Consider the following 26673-nt stretch of genomic DNA (forward strand, 5'->3'; position numbering starts at 1 on the left):
TGGAAAGGGATTGATTTATAAATAAAAGGAATATACTGAATCTGCACAGTCCAGAATCCCACCGGTGTGATAATGACCAAAATAAATAAAGCTAGTGCTCATGAATCTGTATTGCCTCACCTGTCACCACTGTGGCATGAAAAGACCAGGACTGGGGAAAAGCAGAGCTCATTATCCTGATGACTTCTGTGAATTGCCTATGTTTGCCAGAAATTATGTGTGCCTGATCCCTCAATTGTTCTTCCTGTGCCCTGGCTACTGCCAAAAAAGGTCAAACGTTCCCAAAAAGTAGCAAGATTTAGGAGACTGAGTCAGTAACTTTGCAGACTGATGACATTCAAATTTATGATCCTGAATGCAACTAGGCCCTATGCATTGCTTATCAATTTTTATAATCAGCCTTGGTGAGGAACATTTCCCACTCTCCTCAGCAACTATTCCAAACTTCAGGTCGTATTCTTTTCACTTAGCAGAATATACCTTTTACTTAACCCCGAAAACTAAAACAATCAAGAGTGATCTGCCTTAACCTCCCATTTCCCTCACCTCCAATGGGCATTATTATCTCTATCTTCATCCACTCTTTCCTTCTTCCTTCCAGTTTCCTCAGGTGAAGACGTGACCAATTTCCTATTCAAGACAATACCACCCAACTTCCTCTTGGGTACCTCGCTTAATCAATTCCTCAGAAAATCATTTTTGTTTTATTTCACTTGAGAGGTGGGATGTAGCAGATAAAAACATGTAAAGGCATTATTAACTAAGCTTTTTTCTTAGTTTCTAAAATTGGAAACAAACTGAAACAAATGAACTCTATATCAAACTAGTAACATCACCTCACAAAAAAAAGGACTGTTTTCAAATAGGCAATAGATAAGTGGTATCCTGGGTGAAGGGTGAGACAGTACACAATACAGGGGAAACCAGCACAACTTGTACAAGGAAAGGTCACGGAAGCTCCAAAGACACATCCAAACTCCCTGAGGAACTGAACTGCTGGGTGGAGGGCTGTGGGGACCATGGTCTCGGGAACATCTAGCTCAATTGGCATAACACAGTTTATAAAGACAATGTTCTATATTCTACCTTGGTGAGTAGTGTCTGGGGTCTTAAAAGCCTGTGAGCAGCCATCTAAGATACTCCACTGGTCTCACCCCTTCGGGAGCAAGGGAGAATGAAGAGAACAGGATACAAGGAAAGGTTAGTCCAAAGGACTAATGGACCACAGCTACCACAGCCTCCACCACACTGAGTCCAGTACAGCTAGATGGTGCCTGGCTACCACCACTGACTGCTCTGACTGGGATCACAACAGAGGGTTCTGGACAGAGCTGGAGAAGGATGTAGAACAAAATTCTAACACACACATAAAAAAGATCAGATTTACTGGCCTGAAAGAGACCGTAGAAACCCCAAGAGTATGGCCCGCAGACACCCTTTTAGCTCAGTGGTAAAGTCACTTCCGAGGTTAACCGTTCAGCCAGGGATTGCACAGCCCCATAAAACAAAATGGGACTAATGAGGCACAGCAGTCCAGGGACAAGGACTAGAAGGCAGAAGGGGACAGGAAAGCTGGTGATAGGGAACCCAAGGCTGAGTAAGGATAGTGTTGATGTGTTGTGAGGTTGTTAACCATTGTCATAAGGCAACATGTGTACTAACTGTTAAATGAGAAACTATTTTGTTCTGTAAGCCTTCAACTAAAGTGAGAATAGCAGCACAATTGGAAGAGCGTAGTCTATGTCACCGAACTGTGCATGTAGAAATTTTTGAAATGGTGTATCTTTGGCTATGTGTATTTTCACCAAAAAAAAAAGGTCGAGAAGGGAGAGGGTTGATATGTTGTGGGGTTGTTAACCAATGTCATAAAACAATATGTGTACTACTGTTTAATGAGAAACTATTTGTTCTGCAAACCTTCACCTGAAGTACAATTAAAAGAAATAAACAAACAATATTGATTGAAAAAAAAAAAAAAAAGAATTAAGTAAATATATAATGGCAGACCTCATAAATCCAAGAAGCAGTTTAACAGAAGTGAACAAGGGGAGCATACTATGTTGCTACCATCAGGAAGAATTTTCTGACAACTGTAACTACTCAACAGAGAGGGCTGTCTGTAATAAAGGTCTGATCTACCATCCCTCTATTATTTAAATAAAGGCTAGAAATCATCTGTCTGTAATGTTTAAAACTGATGGATGATTGGACTAGATCATCCCAAAGGTCATGGCACTGAAATTTTGAGAATTCTAAACTAATAAACTTTGACTTACCAACATCCATGGCAGTTTCCATGAAGCTTTTCTGTCGTGAAGCAAACTCTGCAAGCAATTTCTGCTGCCTCTCTCTAGCCTTTTGTCGCCTAGATTAAACAGAAATAAAGTGATAAGGACCACACGTGCTTAGAACTTACCTACCATCTTTCAGGAGTATATACTGAATGAAAAGTGCCTGAAAGACAGTTGAAAGCAATCTGTTTTCTGAAGTATGTATGAAATTTCATATAAGATTTTATTGTCTTTAAAAGGATTCTACTACTTTAAAAAGGTTTGAAAATCACTGACTTAGTAGGTAAAAATAAAAGCCAAGATTTAACTTTAAAATGTGAAATAATAATTAAGGTAGATAGAAAATTTGGGTTTCCAAAGTATGTGTTAGATGGTTACTAGAGTAACAAATTAGTTTGCAGCACAAACAATAGCAAATTGCTTAGTAGAAGCAGCTATGATGTTTAGATATGAACAGAATCTAGAAGATAAGAATTGTCGATTTATTGTTACTCTAAGAAAAAGCCTCTCCAACTAGATATAAAAGGAACAAAAGCTAAGAAGTTTCCCAGTTTCTACTAGGAGATATTCCAAATTTGATTTATTTTCTTTGAAGTCAAAAAATCTGAAAGATTCCAAGCCCAACATAAAGAATAAAACTATATTCCAAATCTAAGCATAAATATTCCTTTGGATTAATTCAATCTATTCTGCTTACTATTTATCCCTTATCTACTTCCAAAATAGATTTAAATTTAATTTTAAAGTTGGTTGCCAAAAAAATCACCAATACAACAGGACAACACAATAATGTAAGAATAATAAAAAGGGGCATAGTTATGAATGCTTCCTAGACACAACCAAATACCTTGCAGGATTACGGTACTGGGTTTGAAGGCTTAGGACCAGAGTCTTGAGGGGCAGCCTGGTCAACTGGCATAACACAGCTCATAAAGATAATGTTCTTACATCCTAGTTTGGTGAGTAGCATCTGGGGTCTTAAAAGCTTGTAAGCAGCCATCTAAGATACAACTATTGGTCTCTATGCATCTGGAGCAAAAGAGAAAGAAGGAAACCAAAGATTCAAAGAAGAAACTAGTCTATAGGACTAACAGTCTATACAAACCACAACCTCACATACCTTGAGACCAGAAGAACTATGTGGTACCCGACTGTACCAACCTTTCCGACCAAGGACATGACAGATGGTCTCAAATACAATGGGGAAAAAATGTAGAACAAAACTCAAATTTCTAAAAAGGCCAGACTTATTGGACCGGTAGAGACTAGAGGAACCAGGCTGCCCCTTGAGACTCTGGTCCTAAGCCCTCAAACCCAGTACCCTAATCCTGCAAGGATTATATTTAGGAAGTATTCATAATTATGCCCCTTTTTATTATTCTTACTGTGTTGTCCTGTTGTATTGGTGATTTTTTTGGCAACCAACTTTAAAATTAAATCTATTTTGGAAGTAGGTAAGGGATAAATAATAAGTAGAATAGACTGAATTAAGAGACTATTAGAGACTGGGATACCCTTTAAACTTGGAACTCAAGCCACGCCCAGAGGTCACCTCCCAGCCGAAAGACAGAGTGGCTCATAAAATAAATAATATTACCCGTGAGTACTGTGCTCCTCTAAACAATCATCTAAATGAGACCTAACAGTTAATATTTACCCTGGATTAAAGATGAGAAGGTAAAGGGGGACAAGGAAGCTAGATTAATGGAAACAGAACAACCAGAATAGAAATAATGAGAATGCTGACACATTGCTGAACAATATGTATAGAAATTGTTAAATGAGAACCTAATTTGCTATGTAAATTTTCTCCAAAATCACAATATTATTAAAAAATAAAAATAAAAATAAAGAAGGGAGATAGGCTTCCCTAGACTGTAAATGCTAATATACCAGTGAGCACAAAATTTTATCCTGGCAAAAAAGTTAAAATAATCATTTAAAACCAGAGGAGAGGGAAAGGAAGAAGAAAAAGAAAGGTTCAAAAGTGAGTTATATATCAATACATCAGGAGAGACAAACTTTTTACTTGAACAAAACTCAAAGAGGAATTCATTACAGTCCATGATACAAAGGACATTAAAAACTTAATGGACAGAGTATACCCTAGCAGTTTGTTTTAATGTCCATTTATTATATCTATACATGATAAAAGTCAAAGCATTATGTTAAACTGAGGTTCTATAAAGTCATTTCTACAGGAAATCTAAAAATATTTTTTCTATTAATCTGAAATGACCCAAGAATACAGCAATATAGAATTTAGTAGAATGAAATGTTAATAGTAATTTTTAGATTATACACACATCTGCTCCCATCTAATTAGTGGAGATAATCATGAACTAAACAGACAAGGTACAACTATAAAGTCAAGTACTATGGTCCACCTTACCATGGGAACATACATATTTATGTCAATGATGTTCAAAAGATTTTTAATACTCCTTTTTTTTTTAATATTTACTTTAATGACAATTTAGGATCTGCATTTAAAAAAAATTGCTTTATTATAACAACAACTCTTATTTTTTATATTGTGTTTGAGCCAATATATTATTATCCAGCTCAATCACTCATCTTATTAATTAAACTTAACTCTCTATGACACTGGCCGTTTAAAAAATTAAATCCATCCTTCCCATTCCTTGCCTTCCTGAAAATGGAGAGTGGCAATAGTGGCCCTGCACAGGGTATCAAGGACACAACAACTAGTACAGGAGGGCATTTGTGTGAGGGAAGATTACAGAAAATTGGTTATATACAGGGACACTGATCAAAAAAATAATATATATTAAAGATAATGGGTTCCAGGTTTCTCATTGTGGGAGAAGGGAGTTACAAATATGGAAAGAGAAAACAAGAATGATCTCTAGGGTGGTGATGGATTGGAATTAAAGATACCAGGGTAAACTTATAGTTTTCCATAGATATAAAAATAAATACCAATCTCTCTCCCTCTCTCTCTTTCTCTTATACACACACACATCCTTGCTCTGTCCATTAAAAGGGCCTAGGAACTGCTATAACTCATTATCAATGAGCACACTAGATACCTAAATCATGGTTTTTAAATACCATTCTCCACTAAAAGTAGAGCTCCTAATGAGCCTAGAACATCTTTTTGTCCCAGAAAACTTGAAAATGCTCAAAGAATCATGGGGTAAGTCAGATGAACGCAGAAACCAGCCTGAAAGGGCTCCCAATGGCCAAATCTGGAACAATTTGAGGATCAAAATTAATAACAAGCATATCAGATTGAAACTCATAAAACAAAACAGGAATTCATGAGTCCATACTGATATGAAATACATGAATAAACTGAAAGTTAATGAGGAATAAGATATTACATAGTCTCAAAGTATCTCTCCACAAATTAAGTATAAATTATAAAAGGGAAAAAAAGAGTAACTTGACAGTAGTCTGGCAAACACCTTAAACAAGTAATTGAAATTAATCACCAGTAATGAAACAAATCAAAATAATGTAACACCTGATAGGATGTAATGAAAAGAAAACAGCACTACTTTAATATTCCTGCTAGAGATGCATACCCTGAATATAAACACAAGGGAACATCAGACATGGCCAAATTGAGGGATATTCTACAATGTTACTGTCCTGTAATCATCAAAACTGCCAATATCATGCAAATAAAGGAAAAACTGAAGAAACTATTCCCGACTAAAGAAGACTAAAGAGACTACTAAATGCAATGTGTGACTCTGGCCTGGATCCTTTCACTGCAAAAAAAAATTACTGAGACAACTGTCGAAGCTTGAATGGGATCTAAGAATCTGAACACAGTCAAATACATGTTAATTTCCTGATTTTGATCATCATATTGTGGTTATTTAAGAAAATGCCCTTATTTGTAGGAAATACACACTAAAGTCCAGGGTGAAGGGGCATCATCTCAGCAACTTATTCTCAAATGGTTCAGGAAGTTCTCTGTACTGTCCTTAAAATGTTTCTATAAATTTGAGACTGTTTCAAAATAAAAACTTAAGAAAAAATTAAATCCATCCTCACAGGACAAATATTTGCCATCATGAAAGAAATGGAAACAAACAAAAATGTGCTATAGATGCTCAAAGCATTCTAAGAGACCTCCAAAAATGCTATTAGCAACAACCGCATAAACAGAACATGTTTGGTCTCTTACATCACTACTTTGAAGATATACTTATATAAATTTATTGTATAAGTTTTGTATGTTTCTTTAATTAAGACAATGTTACACCATTCTACAGTTCAACTTTAAACATGAACGGATATATTTAGAATAAATACATCCATAAAATATATATTTCAAACAACAAATCGATATATCAAATGTAAGAAAACTTCAGATCCAACTGATTGGCACCAGTGTTAAGATACATTTTAATATTAGCTTTCTATGATTTCCAGAGAGAAAAAATTGTCATTATTTTTTCCTCATGAAATTTTTTTTTAATCTAGGTTATTCTTTTCCTAAAATTTGGCAAAAATGTAAATAAAGACCATTAACAAAAGACATAAACAAGTTCTGACAGATTCAATACAACTCAGAAATTTTCCATTATTACCCTAGAGTGAAGACACTAAGGTTGAATATTATTACAACCATCTAAGGGTCCCTGTACCTTGTTCTCTATGAAGCTAATCTATTATGAAAGTGATACCAAGTTTGTCTATAGGTGAGGTACCTGGAAATGGATTATCATTAAGTCCTTATGAACTGTTCTATGTTTATTATTATTCACAATATATTCAGGAAAGACATTGGTAGGAAACACAGCGAGACTCACATTCATCTTAATCCTTAGCTGTGCATGCTTCAGAATTAGTTTCAGGTCCTTGTCAATATCATTCCCATTCAAAGGAAATAAAACCCATCACAAAGAAAAAGGCTTTACATTTTTTAGAATATTATTTATTACACAGCCTTATGGCCTTTGTAAAAATAGCACCTGAACCATGTCCTGCAGTATTACATGTATGATTAGTAATAATTACAAAATACCCTTAACCAAATAAAATAATCTTTGACTCACTGAATGTCTACTTTGCTTTAAAAAAAAATTATGTAAAACAACGTTATATATAACAAGGAGGAAAGACCATCAATTTAGAAGAGGTTAACAAAAATTTAAAATATACCTTATTTTCAACCTCCTAATTTTATCAATAAATTTGTTAAATTCTAGGCTATTGTAATTCAAAATTAATGAACTGTCATCCAAACTATGTTAGTTCTTTGTAACAATTGTTGTTTATGAAGTACTATGAGGAAAAAAATAGGAACTCTCTTGAATTCTTAATATACTTTAATAATACTTTTAATGTGAATTTTCTTTAACAAATTTTTAATTGCATTAGAAATAAAGTACAACATTCACTAGGTTACCCAAAAAAGCCCACTGTTGTCAAGGCGATTCCAACACACAGCGACCCTACAGGACAGTGTAGAACTGCTCCATAGGGTTTCCAAGACCGTAAATCTGTATGGAAGCAGACCGCCACATCTTTCTCCCGCGAAGCGACTGGTGAGTTCGAACTGTGAACCTGTTGGTTAGTAGCTGAGACTTTAACCACTGTGCCACCAGGGCTCCTTTTATTAGAAGGTATGCTTTTTTCCTTTTAATAAACACTGAACCGTTTCCAGGGGCTTCACAATTATGCTGTGTTTCAATCTCTCAAGATTCACCTTGTCATATTTATGATAGCAGGGTGGGCTATTGGGGAACAGCTGGTGACAATGCACAATAGTACAACTCTTCTGGCAAGCAATGAGTGCTAAGAACCATACTATGTTCATAGCCCTTGACCCACAAATCCCACTTATAAAAAAACTCTGTCCCGAGAAAGAAAGTCAAAAGGTGGAAAAAAATGAGGTTTTTATAAATATTATAATTTAGGAACAAATTAGAAGCAACCTAAAGCTTCAGAAACTAGAGGTATACATTCACTAGGTGTTAATAATTGGTAAACATATTGATAAAGACTGAAAAGAACCAAAAGGAACTAAAACAGTTGCATTTTTATTTTGAGAAATATTTTAAATATTTAACAATTTTTTCTATTCTCATTTAAAGTTGAATTAATAATACTTTTTGAAATAACAAGAGAATTATTACATCGCTATGGAACCCTTGTGGGGCAGTGGTTAAGAGCTCGGCTGCTAACCAAGCGGTCAGAAATTTGAATCCAAACAGCCGCTCCTTGGAAACTCTATGGGGCAGTTCTACTCTGTCCTGTAGGGTCACTATGAGTCGGAATCGACTTGATGGCAACAGGTTTATTTGTTTTTATAGCAATAACAGTAGTAGCAATTTTTCCAAAAAGGCCTACAAATTTAAGGTAGTAATTTAATACTGGGGTCAGAAACTCTTACCACCCGCAACTAACTCAGCATCCTACATGCCCAAGCACTGACTATGTTCAGTTCCAGCTGCCTTACAAACTAATCAGCTATGGCTACGGCTGTTAAATATTTAGGTGATCGGCCGACCAAAAAACAAAATACCAAATCTTCAACTGTACCATATCTGTTTAAAACATTAAAAATAAAAATTACCTTTCTTCTTTGTCCAGTGTTTTCTTCTCTGCTGCAGTGATTTTTTTGGGTGGCACAGGAGGGGTCACTTTTCTACATATCTCTTCAATGAGGCGTTTGTTCATTCTGCTTTGCAATGCAGCTTTTAGTAAAATTCTTTCTACTGCAGTTATACCATCTCCATGACTATATTTAGGTATTTCTGGTTGGATTAAAATTTCTATGTCATCTAGCCAAGGAGGATAGTAGGAGTTTTGTTTTCCTGAGAGTTTGTGGTGAAGTTTAATTAGCAAAGACAATATGCTTTCTTTTATTTCCAAAATGGCTGTAGTTAGCTGTGGAGCTGAACCAGGAGCACACCATTTACTTGAAGTTTTGGGACGAACCACCTGATTTGCTTCACTGCTACTGCGATTGATGATCTCCTGAAATTTCCTTCTACGCTCTGCTACTAAGCTGAAAACTTGAGCTGTACCAGAATTCTACCAGTAAAAAAGAGAAAGAAGGAAAAAAGCAAGAAAAATTACTCAGCATCAATTTTGAGACCATATTAGTACCACCTTTTCAAAAGGGAATGGTCCAAGTTTCATGCAAAGATTTATTTAATATTTTTAAGTTCATACTTCTAGTCACACTTTCTTCAGTTCCCAAGGAGGTTTTGCTGATTTAAATGTATGCTGCAAAAATGAGACAACATATGACCAAACTATGATTTTTTAAAAAAAATTTTTAAATATACATTTTATAAGGTATGTTATTTCCATCAATAGATATGTTCTTTAAAATTAATCTTCCCCTTCACTTTTCTTTCTCAAATATATTTAGTCCCGTTCAACCTGGAAACAGCAATGAGGAGAAAAGAAGAATACCATCAATAACACCTCTTTCTCAACCTCCTGGATCTATCTACCAGGGAAAATAGACGAAGCTTGGGAATATTTATAGCATGTATTAAAGAGAAATCTAAAATAAGTTCCTTACTAGTTTAAAGAAAGAAAAGTTGTTCTATTCAACATTCATCAAAAATACTGCACTCTACTAATTTCTACAGGACTGCTATATTTTCCAGTTAAGAAAATTATGAATTATATTTTTAATTGAAGTTAGTGAACCTGAACTTGTAATTAATTTTATTTTTAAAGAACTTCAAAAGTTCTACAACTACTTCTAACATAAATGTAATTACTGAACTGAAATATAAAGATAAAAAATCAAATTAATCTGTTTCATATTTGAATATCACTGCTGTTATTCAAACATATTTTAAACTATTTTCCACAACAGTTTATCTTCTAAATAGCCTTTTGTTAATGCAGTCAAACTACATTAGGACTCTTAGAAATCATATTTCAATTAAGATATGAGTCAGTTTAATGGATTTTATTAATTTTTTTAAAGCTAGCATAGAAAGGATGTTCCATCAGTTGAGGTTTTATGAGACAAATTACAGTATTCACTATTTTTTAACATCCAAGCTATTTTTTAAAGTACTCTTTACTGGCATTAGAGGCAAAAGCTGCCTCTTATAGAGGTTCCAATACTGTAATCAAAACTCTTCATATGGTGTTCACAGCAAAACATGCTGTCGAAAGCAAAGAAAGCTCCAGTGAATGGATTCTACTATTAAAAACATCTGATTCAATACTCTCTACTCACAAAAATCTAGGTTGTTGTGACTAGAAGTGCTTAACTTTAGTTATTTGGCATGTCATTTCAAGGTTTTTCATTTCCACTTTTAAAATCAATTAAGCTACATGCAATCAGAGAGCTGATTTTCAAAATGAATTCAAATACACACTATATACAGTTGTAATCTTTTTGTGAGTTTATTTTATCAAAGTTAATCAATTGCCATAGAAGCAAAAAAAAATTAATATTTGTAAATGGGCATGCTTCCATCAATTAATGATTAAATTTATTTTGATTTAGGAAACAGTCATTTTAAGATGTTAGTAATATAGCTGCAATAATAAATGTAAACAGACCCAAATGTGCAGTGCATAACTGGTCCAAAATATTGCACTAATAGGAAATACCCACTATTAAATATACAATATTATTTTAAGCTCAATAATGTGAATTCTTAAAAATTAAGCTAAAATTACTTTATCAAAAAAAAGTCACGCTCATACATTAAAGAAACATTCTTTTAAAACTTAACCATATTAACTGAACACACATATACACACACAAATACTTCAAAGTGTTTTTTCCCCATTTCCAGTCAAAGCCATGTTGCTAGTTAATGCAAATATTGTACACATCTACCTCTCTTTGAAGGACTTTAGGCCGTCGTGAACTCTGGCAGATTAAAGGAAAAAGACTGGTGAGGCAGAAGTTGCTTAGATACATCAGAGGAAATAAAAGACAATTTAAAGTTATCTATAACTTTTTCTTTTAGATATCGCAGGATGATCTAAACAATATGCTCCAACATAACATAAAACATTTCCTTTTATTCTTTTCCTTTTTCTCTCTTTTACACTTACTTGTAAAGAACCCAAGCTATCAGAACTAGTACTTGCAGGTGAGTCTCTCTTCACTTCAGGAGCCGTCTCTGGAACTCTGACTCTAACATAGTTTATAAAGTGTCGCATGTTCGATACCAAGTTACTTCCAGGAAACCAACTGTCATGGCAACGTTCTGGTCCACCCACTGGTGCCTGTAACATAAAAATAATGAATATCAAACCTTGTCAGGTGAGGTCTCAGGTACAATGGAGATGTAACAAGACCAATAATCTTCCATTGCCTGTGATATTCCTGAATCCCTTATAGTCTCACTCACAAATTATAAAGTGCTAATAAAAACCAGTTCAAACACTAAATACAGGAATAACTTTCTCAATACTCATATGAGTAAACCCAGTGGAAGTCAGCTATATGTCTCCTGAAAAATACTTTTTTAATCTAGAAGTACTTAACATTACAACATTACAAAATATTTATCATCACCAATTAGTAATAACTCAAAATACAGTCAAATATCACTAATTTAAACCAATTGTGAAAGAAAATCTGAAAAATCAACCAAAAGTATTATCTAGTTTTAAAAGAATCTTAATGATCTTCTAATATCTATGAAAGAATGTATGCTGATTCAACTAGGACTACAAAGTGTTAACTCATTTGTTTGCTACTAAAATATTGCATTGTATTTTATCTTTTTGGAGGGAGGATATGAGGAGAATCTCATATTTGTAAAAATAATTTGTAGTAACAATTACTTTTATGGAAATGATATTTCTAAAGTCCTCAAATACATTAATAACCTGTATACTTAAGTACTTTAAACATTCTCCCATATGACAATATTTACTCCATTAAATTATAATCTTTACAGGAAGAATTGGCAACTCAAAAATATTATAATTTCTAGACTGAAGTCCTAACTTAATAACTGTTTACTGGTAATCAACGTCTTCAGCATAAGAAAAAAATACATTAACTATTTTCTTAGATTAATTTTTGTGCTATGTTATGAAATACAAATTTCAAACTTAGTAATTCTACAAATAGAGTTTCATATACCAGTGAAACCTCTAAAAGACAGTATGTACTTGAAGCTCAAAAAGGGCCTTTTCCAGTAATTCTTTTGAAAATCTTAAATGAATATGATGAATCCGTAAGTACACTTCAAGACCACACACCACCTTTACTAAAGCATGTCATAACTTTATTATTTAAAAATATGAGAAACTACATACTTCTTCATCTGACTCCTCTTCAGGAGAATTTTCGAGTCCTAATTCAATCAGGTATAAAACCATGCAGAGAACATGTTCTGACAGATTTTGATGATCCATCAAAATCTTTAAAAAGGGAAAAAAGTCTCATAATTATTTTTCCACAAAATACATTTCATTTAAAGGTCCACAAGTGTTTTAATATTATAGGTTAAAATAACATGATCAGATTTATAAAAATAAATATAAAGCACGATCAGATATGTAAGTAAAACTACATCCTGGTGAGTAGGCAAACTAAAACAACAAAAGTGGTTCCCTCTTAAAATCACATAATATTTTAAACAATAGCTAGGTATATACACTAAGTTTGTATATGTGCTAAAAGTTAACACACTAAACAGTTCGCTAAACTATTAATAACAAATATACCAGTGTCTAATAAAATAATTGAACAAGAATATGTTACATTCTAATTTGCTGATACTCTTCTCTTGATGACAAGCATATCAGATAAATAAATCTGTTAAATAGGATATTTCCTGCAAACATGTTTAGTATCACAACTGGCTCATAATTGGAGCAAAATAAATGTTTATAGAACATTAGTGTTCTTAAAATCTCTCTAAAATTCTAAGCCTCCGATTATTTTGTTATGATTGTGTTAGTGTGTAGTTTATATGAGTAAGAAAAGAAAGGGGAGCAAATGGTTAGCAGAGAGGCTTCTCTGTGGAAAATATGATAAATCTGACTTTATACAGGGGTTATAATACAAAACTTACACGTCTTATACAGGATTTCAGGGCTACCTACACCAATCACTTGTTCAATATGATGTAAAAGATCACTAACCAAAAGACACCTAAAGTACATGTGACCAAATGAAGAAAGGAATAAGAGGAAGAGGTTCTGTGGGGAGTGGTAGTGTCACCTGTGTGCAAGATAGCAAAGAGCCAAAAAGAAGACAGGCTAGGCTGACCTAACAAAAACTTTCCAAACAGCTGAGGGGACTGGGAAAAGAGGACTCAGTCACTTAAGATCTAACCTATTGTGAATAAAGAATGGAATCTCAATCACTAACTCTCTAATTTTTCTTTTCACTACTGAGAGGGCTTTCCATTCATCTCTTGTGAGGCCAGTAGTGAGGAATGAAGGCTTTGAAACTTCTTCTAAAAAACCTGATGGTTTTAACATAAGCTCTGTCTACACCTATTTGACCTTGAACAACAGATTGTGGCCTCAGTTTTCTCATCTCTAAAACTGGAGTAATAATGCAGAATTGCTGTTAGGATTACATGAGCTGATACCTGTAACTTGCTTAGTATAATATCTAGCAATAAGTGTTCAACAAATAGTAGGTGGTGCTGATGGTGTGAGGAGCAGAAGCAGCAACAGGAGGGGACTGAAGCCTGGGAGGCAACGGAGGTCATCGTTTCCTATCCATTACTTTACAGAGAGGAAATCAAGGCTCAGCCACACACCCAGCTAGTGTCAGCAACACTAGAATACAGATTTCAGACTAGACTCCCAGGTCATTGTTCTATCATACTACGCTGCCTCCTCTGGATAAATACAGCATTATCAGCTAAATTCAAATGAATTTTGACTTGAAACTGGGTGATATTACAGCTTCAACTGAGTTACTTCAAAAAGGAAAAAAAAAATCACTTTATTAGATACTTAATGTAAAAAAGAAAAACCTGAAAACTATTTTCCTGGGGAGTTTTAACATATTCTGTATTACAAGGTTTTTTAATATTAAATACGGCAGGGGATGAAGGTGGTTTACTGAAACTGATTTTTAGAAAGTCGACTCAACAAGATTAAGCAAATTCAATGTCAATTAAATAATTTCTTTCATTAAAATCATGAAAGTTATTTACAGTTGGAATCTTAAAATTCATTCATACTAATTTTGTAACGACTAAAACATGCCTGTTTATTTTTTAGAAAATACTATTTTTACATTAAGTAAATGAAAAAGTTGAAAAAATATAACTCAAAAGAATACAAATCATTTGTACTTAAGCCTTCCTTAATTTTTAAAGCATGAATTACTTATTAATTATTTCTTATAATAGCAGTCAGCTTCACCATCTGAACTAGTTATTTAACCTCTAAAACTCAATTCTCATTTCTGAACAACTGAGAATAATAACAAAATTTTTACTCATAAGAATTTTTACTGTATTTAAACAAGTATACAGAAAGTATCTGAAACAACATCTGGCACTGAGTAAGCATTCAATAAATGTTATTTGTAAAATAAATACAAATATCAATTTAGTAGGAAAAAATATTCTATTTTTTAATTAAGAAAAAGGACATTTTAAACCATTATACTGAATAATTCTCTTGGAAATTAATGAAAATAAACCATTCAACATGTTTTTTGAGGCACATGTTCTAAAATCTTAACAGAAACAACTTTTATAAGTAAAATGAAAAATCAGTCATGGAGTGAGACTGAAAAGCAGAGTATAAAAATCTAAATGCATTATTTCATTACATAGCAAACATTGAGGAAAAACTAAAAACGTCTACTTAACTAAATTTAATGCATACTTTCTTAAGTAACTAAAAATAGTTGTATGTAGTAACTAGAAATTTGCATATCAAATGTTTTCTTTTCATTTAACTTAATTTCTAATTTTTCAAATTCTAATTAGAAAGAGAAAGAAACAATAGATTTTCTTTGTATCTAATTACACAATATATATTATGTTTATAATTATTTTACACATGCCTATAGTTGTTTTATCTATATAACATGAGTAGAGTTGTTTTATCTTTCATCTCTTATCCAAATTAGATCATAAATATCCCTGTTATATATACACACACATACTCCATAATATTATGTTTCATATAGTTTTTGAGTACCCAATTAATATTAGCCAAATAAATAAACCAGTCTATGTAAGACTCAAGAAAAAAAGAAATTTTAGGTATCTGGAAAGTAAAAGCATCATCTTTTGAGTTTTCTAAGATGTTCATTAAAAGCATATTCTTGAAGTTGCTTCAAAGAGCCCACTCACAATCCCTCCACGTTATATTCCTGATCAAAGAAGAAAAGCAGAGAGCAACTCTAACAGTTCTCTGCTCCCACGGCTGACATCTTAGTTTTGTCATTTTAGTGGGTTCTGGTGGTTGTTTGCTCCCTGTTGTTCATTCTATTCCCCCTGTAGTTCACTTCTTGCTCGATAGGAGCCATAAATAAATATTCCTGCCTGAAGCTGGATAAAACAAATAATTTCCTAAAAAGCACGGCTTAGTTATCCGACTTGGTATTCACATGTATGTGATTATGACACACCTTTATATCTCTTAAAAGCATATATATACTTTGCTTTAAAAATGGTACTTTTATGTAAATATTATCATTTAACATTTTTATCTGAAAATTTTGAAAATAAATTCAATTCTGATTCTTTCTACTCAAATTGCTACTGTACCTTGTAAAGCAGAGTGAATAGCACAATGTGTAAAGTTTTACAGTGCAAAAGTCTCATGAGACCTTTATAGCTGGGATGGAGTGGTGTCCTTTTCTTATAGGGGGGCCAGGGATTTCCAGAGAATTTTCCACTCTGTTTTAAGCTGTAAAAATAAAACAACACAAAAATTATGTGACAGGCTCAAAATTAAACTGTAATTTCAATAGTGATTTACAGACATCAATTGTTTTGTCACATATTTCTATGCGGTACAAGTAGTCCCCAACTTATGACATATTCAAGCTATGACGAACTGCACTCGAGACCGTCTGTTTTTTGGGTTTTTTTTTTTTTTTTTTTGTACATCTTATCGTTAGTAATATGTACTACATACAATGCTGCAGCATGTAATATGCTGTTATTCTCAGATGTTCACTCACAGATGTTCAAATTTATAAAGATTTATTATGACACTAACAATAAAAGGCTGTAATAATGAAAATGTAAAAAAAAAAAAAAAAAGGTATTCTACTTACATCAGAACCAACTTACAATGGAGTCGTCGGAACAGAACCCTGTCATAAGTCAGGGACTACCTGTACTGCTTTTAATTGAACTGCTTAAAAACACCAAATGATATATATTCTCTACACAATGAACATTACTATTTCCTTTCCTATTAGATAAAAATAAGTAGAGACAGCGAAGCTAAAAACTAGACAGAACTGTGAATTTAAAAATACTAACAAAGGGAAAAGAACAGAAAGAATACAAAGAGAAGAACCAAACAAGGAAATTTCTGATTCTAACAATAGAGCAAAATAAATAACCTAAAAATTTTCCCACTATCAAAAACTGGATGAAATATAAAATACAGTCTTTTAAACTCATATTTGAGCTCACAAAAAAGAAACAGGAATTCCCCAGGTACCAAAAACAAAGAAGAAATTAATAACAAGCACTAACACTGCATTTGCCAATGGTTTTAAAGCCCTTGAGCAAACAGATTTCAAGTCCTTGGGCTCACACGAGGCTCAGAGAGGTTGAAATGAGATCCTACATAGCTGAAAGGCTTTACCCTCACTAAAAAAAAATCCCAAAAGAGAAATAAGACAGCTTGTCTGTCTCTTCTGGGGTGGAAGAACAACAGGCTCCCAGAAAGAAAATAATTATGAACTTGTATGCAAATAATAACAGACTCAAAACACAAAAGGCAAAATTTGAATTACTCAGAGAAACTGACAAATCCACAACTACAGTAGTGGATTTTAACATACTTGTAACTAATAATCCAAGAAAAATAAATTGGTACAGATTCTGAAGCTTTTTTTTGCTTCTAAATTTCATTTATTTTGTTGTTATTGTTGAGAATATACACAGCACAACATACACTAATTTAACAGTTTCTACACATAAAGTTTCGAGACACTGATTATATTTTCGAGTTGTGCAATCATTCTCACCCTCCTTTTCTGAGTTGTTCCTCCCTCATTAACATAAACTCACTGCCCCCTAAAGTTCCTATCTAATTTTTGGAGTTGCTATTGTTGATTTGATCCCATATGGTTAGTTCTTAAAAGACCATAATGCTCAAGGCAGGCCTTTTTTACTAGTTAAGATAAACTATTGTTAGGTTTTAAGATGATTTCAGGGGATATTTTTGGTTTAAAGTTTAAAGACTGAAGATTTTAACAGCACAATTAAAAAGCCTGACAAATAAAGAATATTCAACAATTATACAATACACATAATTTTAAGCGCACTTTTGTACTGTATAGTAGATGCAAAGTGTATCTCAACAAATAGCCAAAGGAACTGCTGTTTTGACCATAATCACTTATCACAAACCAACACAACTAGAATTAAATACTAAAAAGATAACCAAAAACTCCACACATGTAGATGTTTTAAAACATTAAAAATACAGAAATCAGAGGTCATTACAAATCATAATACAATTTTTTTAAATATTTAGAGTCTAAATTACTAGAAAACATTGTTGGATACAACCAAAAGCAATGCTTGGAAGAAAAGAAATCTGTAGCCTTAACGTCGTATGTTAAAAAAAAAAAAAAAAAACGAAAACAAAGCACCCAAGAAACAGAACAGAGAAAACTCAAACCAAATTGAAAGAAGATAACAATGAAAAATAAAAGAAAAAACAGTAAAATAGAAAATGAAGAAAAAAACAACAACAACAAAACTATAAGTTGGTTCTTAGAAAAAATACAACGGGCAACCCTGATAAGACTAATCAAGAATAAGAAACAATAAACACATACAAATAATAAGAATTAAAAAGGAGATAAAATTATGCAGTACAGATTATTTAAATCATTAAGTGTATGTATACTTAAGACAAAATAGAATTTATTTCTCAGAAAAATACAACTTAGCAATCCCTCTCAAGAAGAAATTAAAAAAAAACAAAAAAACCTAAGCAGACCTATAATCTGTAAAGAATGTGAATCCATAGTTTAAAATTATCCACAAAAAGGAAAAGATACAGGTGGGTGAACAGGCAAGTTGAATCAAAATTCTTCAAAAAACATCCACATGGTGGGGTTGTTAACCACTGTCATAGGGAATATGTGTACTGTTTAATGAGAAACTATTCTGTTCTGTAAACCTTCATTAAAAGTACAAAAAAAAAAAATTATCTATGTGAAATCAAATTGACAACAGCAACTCAAAAGGTTTCATGGGAAGCCTAGGGGGCAATGAGTTGAAGATACTGTTGATGGACTAATCTGGAAAAGGATAGTGAGAACAGCAGCACAACTGGAAGAACGTAATTGATGTCACTGAATTGTACATGTAGAAATTTTTGAAATGGTGTGTCTTTGGCTACGTATATTTTCATCAAAAAAGAAAAAAGGTCCCCCAAGGTCGAGAAGGGAGAGTGTAGACATGTTGTGGGTTTGTTAACCAATGTCATAAAACAATATGTGTACTGACTGTGTAATGAGAAACTGTTTGTTCTGTAAACCTTCACCGAAAGTACAATAAAAAAAAAATTTAAAAAAAAAGAAACATCCACATGAAAAAGAACAAAGTTGGACCCCTTACCTCACACAATATACAGAAATTAATTCAAAATGAATCAAAGGCATAAGTATAAGAGCTAAAACTACAAAACTCTTAGAATAAAACATAGACTCCATGACCTTAGATTAGGAAATGGTATCTTATACATGACACCAAAAGCACAAGCAACAAAAAAAGTAGATAAACTGGACTCCAACAAAATTAAAAGCTTTCGTGCTTCAAAGGATACTCTCAAGAAAATGAAAAGACAAGCCACAGAACAGGGGGAAAACTGCAAATCACAGGTCTGATAAGGGTCTAGCATTCAGAATATATAAAGAACTCTTACAACTCTATAACAAAAAGATTAATACCCCAATTAAAAATGGGCAAAAGATCTGAATAGATGGTTCTCCAAAGACATACAAATGGCCAATAAGCACTGAGAAAGATCTCAACCTTATTAGCCGTCAGAGAAATGCAAATCAAAATCACAATGAGATACTACTTCACACCTATGAGAATGTCTATAATCAAAGGCAGATAATAACAAGTGTTAGTCAGGATGTAGAGAAACTGGAACTCTCATACACTGCTGGTGGGAATGGAAAAGGGTAAAAACCATTTGGCAGTTCCTAAAAAGATTAAACAGAGTTACATATGACCCAGCAATTCTACTCACAGATATATACCCAAAAGAAATGAAAACATATATCCACAGAAATACTTGCATAGGAATGTTCACAGCAGCATTATTCATAACAGTAAAAAGTAGAAAAATAGCCCAAATTATTTATCAACTGATGAATGGATAAATAAAATGTGGTATACCGATACAAAACAATATTTTTCGGCAGCACTTGGTACCCCAGTAACTGCAGATGGAGAGATAGGAGGCTAAAATATGGAGGACTGTATGAAAACTGCTTCTCCCCAACTGCAGCAGAATTCTAGCAGGAGGATTCTTCTCTGGAAAGGGTAAAACACCAAGCAAACTTAAGGGTATGAGATGGGAAATTAACTGATTGCATGCATGTTTGATTCAGAGCCCCTAGACCTCATCAGCCTTTCAGCTCACAGAATGACAGCCAGACCATTATCCTCTCAGCAATATTTAAGGTACTTCTCTGAGGACTCTGACCAGATTAAAAAGAAAGATCTAAAGAGACTAACATAAGGGCTTCAACAAAAGGCCTACCCAATTCACTCTACGTTAAAACTCAGAATCAACAAGTTCCACCAGCATACTCAGAGTTCTTAATCATAAGTACCAGAATTATCAGGAATACCTCTATCATGACATGAGAGACTCAACAAACAGAAAATGCAACTTAGAAAAAGAAATAACATGTAGGTAGAAAAATAAATCTTAAAAACTAAAAAAAAAATAAGGAGAGGCAGCACCAAGATGATGGAGTAGTCAGACGCTTTCAGTGGTCCCTCTTAGAACAGAGACCTGAAAAAACAACTGAATTGCTTATATATATATGACAATCTAGGAGCCCTGAACATAAAAGGCAAAGTTGAGGAAACAGACTGAGTGCCGAAGGGAAGGAGAAATGGTTCGGAAGCAGTGAGTAGTTGCCAGACCTGACCTGATAGTACCTGGAGCCCTTGAGGCCGGATCAGCCCATGGTGGGCGGTGAGGCAGCCAAGCAGTGGTGCTTGGGAGGCATTTTCACACTGGGAGAAACCCAGTGGCAGAGAGTGTACTCGGTCATCCAGAAACAGTGAGAAGCAGCACTCAACTGGTGAAAGATAAGTACTTGCGTCTGGCCTACCGGGCTGATCAAAAACACCCCCCTTTGGGAAAAAACCTCTCTCCCATTTACCTCCCCACTCCCTGCTCTGCACTGGGTCCAGGACCAGCTTCAGCAATTGCCATATCCCCTGGGCTGGAAGTAGGACACGTCACGAGCCCTGAGCTCCCAGCCTTGGAAAGTGAACAAATTAACAAACGGGAAAAAATAATCTCCCAGTAACTCAGGGTAGACACAGCTACTTTGCGTAGGCACAGACATAAGGGGTCCATGGACTATGAGTGCCTTTCCCCCTGCATAGACTTGTGTGGGCCCATTTGAACAGCATAGGATCTCATTACCACAGTACAACAGGGTATATACCTGAAGTCTGACTTCAACTGTTTAAGCTGTGAAGCGGCAGGTCCATGACATTTCACACTACTCTGCCCATGAAGCAGGGTCTTCACCTACCCACATCAGGAGCCTGAGGACTAGTGGCTCCCCCCACGCCACCTAGCCACCTGCGATGGGGGCCCGAGAATAAGTGGTGCCTCCCAGTCCATACAGCCAACAGCATCGGATGCTCACAGTCCAGCTGCAAAAACCACCCACCTACACACTCTAGGGAACAGGGACACGCTTTCCTCCCAGACACTCGGGGGCAGCCGCTGGTCCCCTGGCTTGCTCACTGTGTCACCCCTTGCTGCAGCCAGATGCCTGTGCCTACACCAAACACCCATGCCTGTCTAGGACTGTAGGTGAGAGCCTGCACCACACATTTGGTGGCCGACTACCTGGACACCTGAGCTGAATCCATAGATGGGGCAGACTCCTGGGCTCACACACTTAGTGGCAGTTCTCGCCACCTGGTGACAGTACGGTGGAGCTTCAGGGACGCTGGTGATCAGGCTAGCTCACACGAGCAGCTTATTTGGGCATATCAAAAGACAACAAAACAAGAAGCTAGGACACAGTAAGCAAACATAAAATAAATAAATATAATAACTTATTGATGGCTCAGAGACAACAGTCAATATCAAATCACATAAAAAGGCAGACGATGATGGCTTCAGCAAGCTCCCAAAATTAATAATCTAGAAATTTTCCAAAGAAAGAGAATTACTTGGAATACCCAGAGGCAGAATATAAAAGATTAATATACAGAATGCTTCACGAGATCAGGAAGGAGACTGGAAAAATGGAGACCTAGCTATAGAGGAACTTAAGAAGATCAGAGAAGAGCACAATGACAAATTTAACAGGCTGTAAGAATCCACAGAGAGACAGCAATCAGAAATCCAGAAGATTAACAATAAACTATAAGAATCAGACAACTCAATAGAAAGTAACAGGAGCAGAATTGAGGCAACGGAAGTCAGAATGAGTGAGACTGAAGATAAAGCACTTGACACCAACTTATTTGAGGAAAAATCAGATAAAAGGATTTTAAGAAATGAAGAAACCCTAAGAATTATGTCGGACTCTATCAAGAAGAATAACCTATGACTGACAGGAGTACCAGAATGGGGAGGTGGGGGGAGGATAACAGAAAATACAGAGAGAACTGTTGAAGATTTGTTGGCAGAAGACCTCCCTGATATCGTACAAGATGAGAAAATATCTATACAAGATGCTCATCGAACCTCACATAAGGAAGATCCCAAAAGAAAGTCGCCAAGACATATTATAACCAAACCTGCCAAAACCAAAGATAAAGAGAATTTTAAGAGTGGCTACGGATAAACAAGAACTCATCTACAGAGGAGACTACTCAGTAAGACTAAGCTCAGACTACTCAGCAGAAACCATGCAGGCAAGAAGGCAATAGGAAGACATATATAAAGCCTTGAAGGAAAAAAACTGCCAGTCAAGAATTATATATCCAGCAAAACTGTCTCTCAAATATGATGGTGAAATTAGGGCACTGCCAGATAAACAGAAGTTTAGGGAATTTGCAACAACCAAACCAAAATTACAAGAAATACTAAAGGAAGACATCCGGTTAGAAAATCAATAACATCACATAACAACCCAAGACTAGCACACAGGACACAGCAACCAGGTATCAACCCAGATAGAAAAGTGACAAAAATAAATCAAAGTTACAACACTGAAAATTGGGAAACAGATGTCAATACGTAAAAGATGATAACATTAAGACAAAAAAGAGGGACTAAAAATTGTAGACATAGATTTTTCATATGGAGAGGAAGTCAAGGTGATATAAAGAAATAAAAGACTGGTTTAAACTTAGAAAAATAAGTATAAATATTAAGGTAACCACAAAGGAAACTAACAATCCTACAAGTCAAAATAGAAGACAGGAAAAATATAAAGACTCAGCAAATACAAAATCAACAACAATGAAAAAGGTGAAAAGAAAATAAAGAAAAATGACTTGGCACAGAAAATTAAGTGGAACAAAGAAACTGTCAACAACATACAAAAAAAGATATCAAAATGACAGCACTAAACGCATACCTATCAATAATTATGATGAATGAAAGCAAAATAAATGCACCTATAAGAAGACAGAGTGGCAGAGGAAAAAAAACACAATCCATCTATATGAGGCCTACAAGAGACACATCTTAGACTTAAAAACACAAACAAACTAAAACTTAAAGGATGGGAAAATATATACCAAGCAAATAACACTGAACAAAGAGCAGAAGTGGCAATAGTAATCTCTAACGAAACAGACTTTGAAATAAAATCCACCACAAAGGATAAGGAAGGACACTATATAATGATTCAAGGGTCAATACACCAGGAGGACATAACTATAATAAATATTTACGCACTGAATGAGAGGGCTCCAAAATACTTAAAACTAACTCTAACAGCATTGAAAAGAGACACAGACAGCTCCACAATAATAGCAGGAGACTTCAACACACCACTTTCAGTGAAGGACAGAACATACAGAAAGAAGCTCAACAAAGACACAGAAGAGCTAAATGCAACAATCAACCAACTTGATCTCAAAAACACATACTGAACACTCTACCCAACAGTAGCCAAGTATACCTTCTTTTCCAATGCACATGGAACGTGCTCCAGAACAGACAACATATTAGGCCATAAAGCAAGCCTTAACAGAATCCAAAGCATCAAAATATTACAAAGCATCCTTTCTGACCATAAAGCCATAAAAGTAAAAATCAATAACAGAAAAAGCAAGGAAAAAAAAAAAAATCAAACACATGGAAACTGAACAACACCTTGCTCAAAAACTACTGGATTACAGAAGAAATCAAGGATGGAATAAAGAAATTCACAGAATCAAATGAGAATGAAAACATCCTACCAGACACTTTGCGACACAGCAAAAGCAGGGCTCAGAGGTCACTTTCCAGCAATACATGCATACATCCAAAAACAAGAAGGGGCCAAAATCAAAACGTTAACCCTACAAATGGAACAAGTAGAAAAAGAGCAGCAAAAGAAGCCCTTGGGTGCCAGAAGAAAGGAAATAATAAGAATTAGAGCAGAAATAAATGAAATAGAGAATAGAAAAACAACTGAGTTAACAAGACCAAAAGCTCGTTCTCTGAAAAGATCAACAAAATTGATAAATCACTGGACAAATTGACAAAAGAAAAACAGGAGAGGAAGCAAGTAATGCACACAAGAAATGAGATAGGTGATATCACAAGAGTCAACTGAAATTAAAAGACTCCTAACAGAATATTATGAAAAATTGTATTCCAACAAATTTGAAAACCTAGAGGAAATGGATAAATTTCTAGAAACTCACTACCTACCTAAACTAACACAAACAGAGATAGAACAACTAAATAAACCTGTAACAAAAGAAGAGATAGAAAAGTTAATTAAAAAACTGCTAACCAAAAAAAGCCCTGGCCCGGATAGTTTCACTGGAGAATTCTACCAAATTTTCAGAGAAGAATTAACACCACAACTACTAAATGTATTTCAGAGCACAGAAAAGGATGGAATACTCACAAACTCGTTCTATAAAGCCAGCATAATCCTGATAACAAAACCATGTAAAGACACCACAAAAAAGAAAATTACAGACCAATATCCCTCATGAACATTGACACAAAAATCCTCTACAAAATTCTAGCCAATAGAATTCAGCAACATATCAAAAAAATAATTCACCATGATCAAGTGGGATTTATACCAGGTATGCAAGGATGGTTCAACATTAGAAAAACAATCAAGGTAATCCATCACATAAATAAAACAAACGACAAGAACCACATGATCTTATCAATCAATGCAGAAAAGGCATTTGACAAAGTCCAACACCCATTCATAATAAAAAATCTCAACAAAATAGCAATAGAAGGGAAATTCCTCAACATAATTACGGGCATTTATACAAAGCCAACAGACAACATCATCTTAAATGGAGAGAGTTTGAAAGCACTCCCCTTGAGAATGGGAACCAGACAAGGATGCCCTTTACCACACTCTTATTCAAAACTGTGCTGGAGGTCCTAACCAGAGCAATCAGGCTAGAAAAAGAAATAAAGGGCATCCAAATTGGTAGGGAAGAAGTCAAAGTATCTCTATTTGCAGATCATATGATCTTATACAGAGAAAAACCCAAAGAATCTACAAGAAAACTACTGGAACTAATAGAAGATTTCAGCAAAGGATCAGGATACAATGTAAACATACAAAAAGCAGTTGGATTCCTCTATTACCAACAAAGAGAACTTCGAAGAGGAAATCACCAACTCAATACCATTTACAACAGCCCCCAAGAAGATAAAATACTTAGAATAAATCTAACCTGAGATGCAAAAGACCTATAAAATGAAAACTACAAGACACTATTCCAAGAAACCAAAACAGACCTGCATAACTGAAAAACATACCTTGCTCATGGATAGGAAGACTCAACATTGTAAAAATCTCAATTCTGACCAAAGCAATCTACAGATACAGTGCAATCCCAAACCAAATTCAAATCGCATTTTTTAATGAGATGGAGAAACAAATCACCAACTTCATACGGAAAGGGAAGAGGCCTCGGATAAGTAAAGCATTACTCAAGAAGAACAAACTGGGAGGCCTCACACTACCTGATTTTAGAACCTATTATACCGCCATGGTAGTCAAAACAGCCTGGTACTTGTACAACAACAGACACACAGACCAATGGAACAGAACTGAGAATCCAGACATAAATTCATCTGCCTATGAGCAGCTGATATTTGGCAAAGGCCCAATGTCCGTTAATTGGGGAAAAGACAGTCTCTTTAACAAATGGTGCTGGCATAACTGGATATCAATCTACAAAACAATGAAACAAGACCCATACCTCACACCAAGCACAAAAACTAACTCAAAATGGATCAAGACCTAAATATAAAATCTAAAACGATAAAGATCATGGAAGAAAAAACAGGGACAATGCTCGGAGCCCTGATACATGGCATAAACAGAATACGAACCATAAGTAACAATGTACAAATACCGGAAGAGAAACTAGATAACTGGAAGCTCCTAAAAATCAAACACTTATGCTCTTCAAAAGATCTCACCAAAAAAGCAAAAAGTCAACCTACAGAATGGGAAAAAATTTTTGGCTACGACAAATCCGATCAGCGTTTAATCTCTAAAATCTACAAGATACTGCAAAACCTCAACAATGGAAAGACAAATAATTCAATTAACAAATGCGCAAAGGATATGAACAAGCCCTTCGCCAAAGAAGACATTCAGGCAGCTAACAGACACATGAAGAAATGCTCACGATCGTCAGCCATTAGAGAAATGCAAATCAAAACTACAATGACCCAGATGTAAATCCATCCACCTATGGTCACCTGATCTTCCACAAGGACCCAAAGTCCATCAAATGGGGAAAACATAGTCTTTTTAACAAATGTTGCTGGCAAAACTGGATATCCATCTGCAAAAACATGAAACAAGACCCATACCTCACAGCATATACAAAAACTCTTTCAAAAC

General features: G+C 34.7%; 1 protein-coding gene across 8 annotated transcripts in view; it reads right to left on the reverse strand.

The window, feature by feature from the left end:
* The window catches only part of UBR3 (ubiquitin protein ligase E3 component n-recognin 3), a 254201-nt gene that overhangs the window by 95166 nt on the left and 132362 nt on the right, over nt 1-26673 (reverse strand). For all 8 annotated transcript variants that reach the window (XR_002823969.1, XM_023730582.1, XM_023730581.1 and 5 more), the window contains exons 20-24: nt 15971-16112; nt 12537-12641; nt 11319-11492; nt 8851-9311; nt 2277-2365 (exon numbers count right to left, since the gene is read on the reverse strand). Coding sequence is in view for 7 of the 8 variants with exons in the window: in XM_023730582.1 (XP_023586350.1) it covers nt 2277-2365; nt 8851-9311; nt 11319-11492; nt 12537-12641; nt 15971-16112 (971 nt within the window). In the remaining variant the exon portion in view is untranslated. The remainder of the gene's footprint in view (nt 1-2276; nt 2366-8850; nt 9312-11318; nt 11493-12536; nt 12642-15970; nt 16113-26673) is intronic.

Source organism: Trichechus manatus, unplaced genomic scaffold (assembly GCF_000243295.1).
Source record: "Trichechus manatus latirostris isolate Lorelei unplaced genomic scaffold, TriManLat1.0 scaffold00037, whole genome shotgun sequence".
In the NCBI taxonomy this organism is placed as follows: domain Eukaryota; kingdom Metazoa; phylum Chordata; class Mammalia; order Sirenia; family Trichechidae; genus Trichechus; species Trichechus manatus.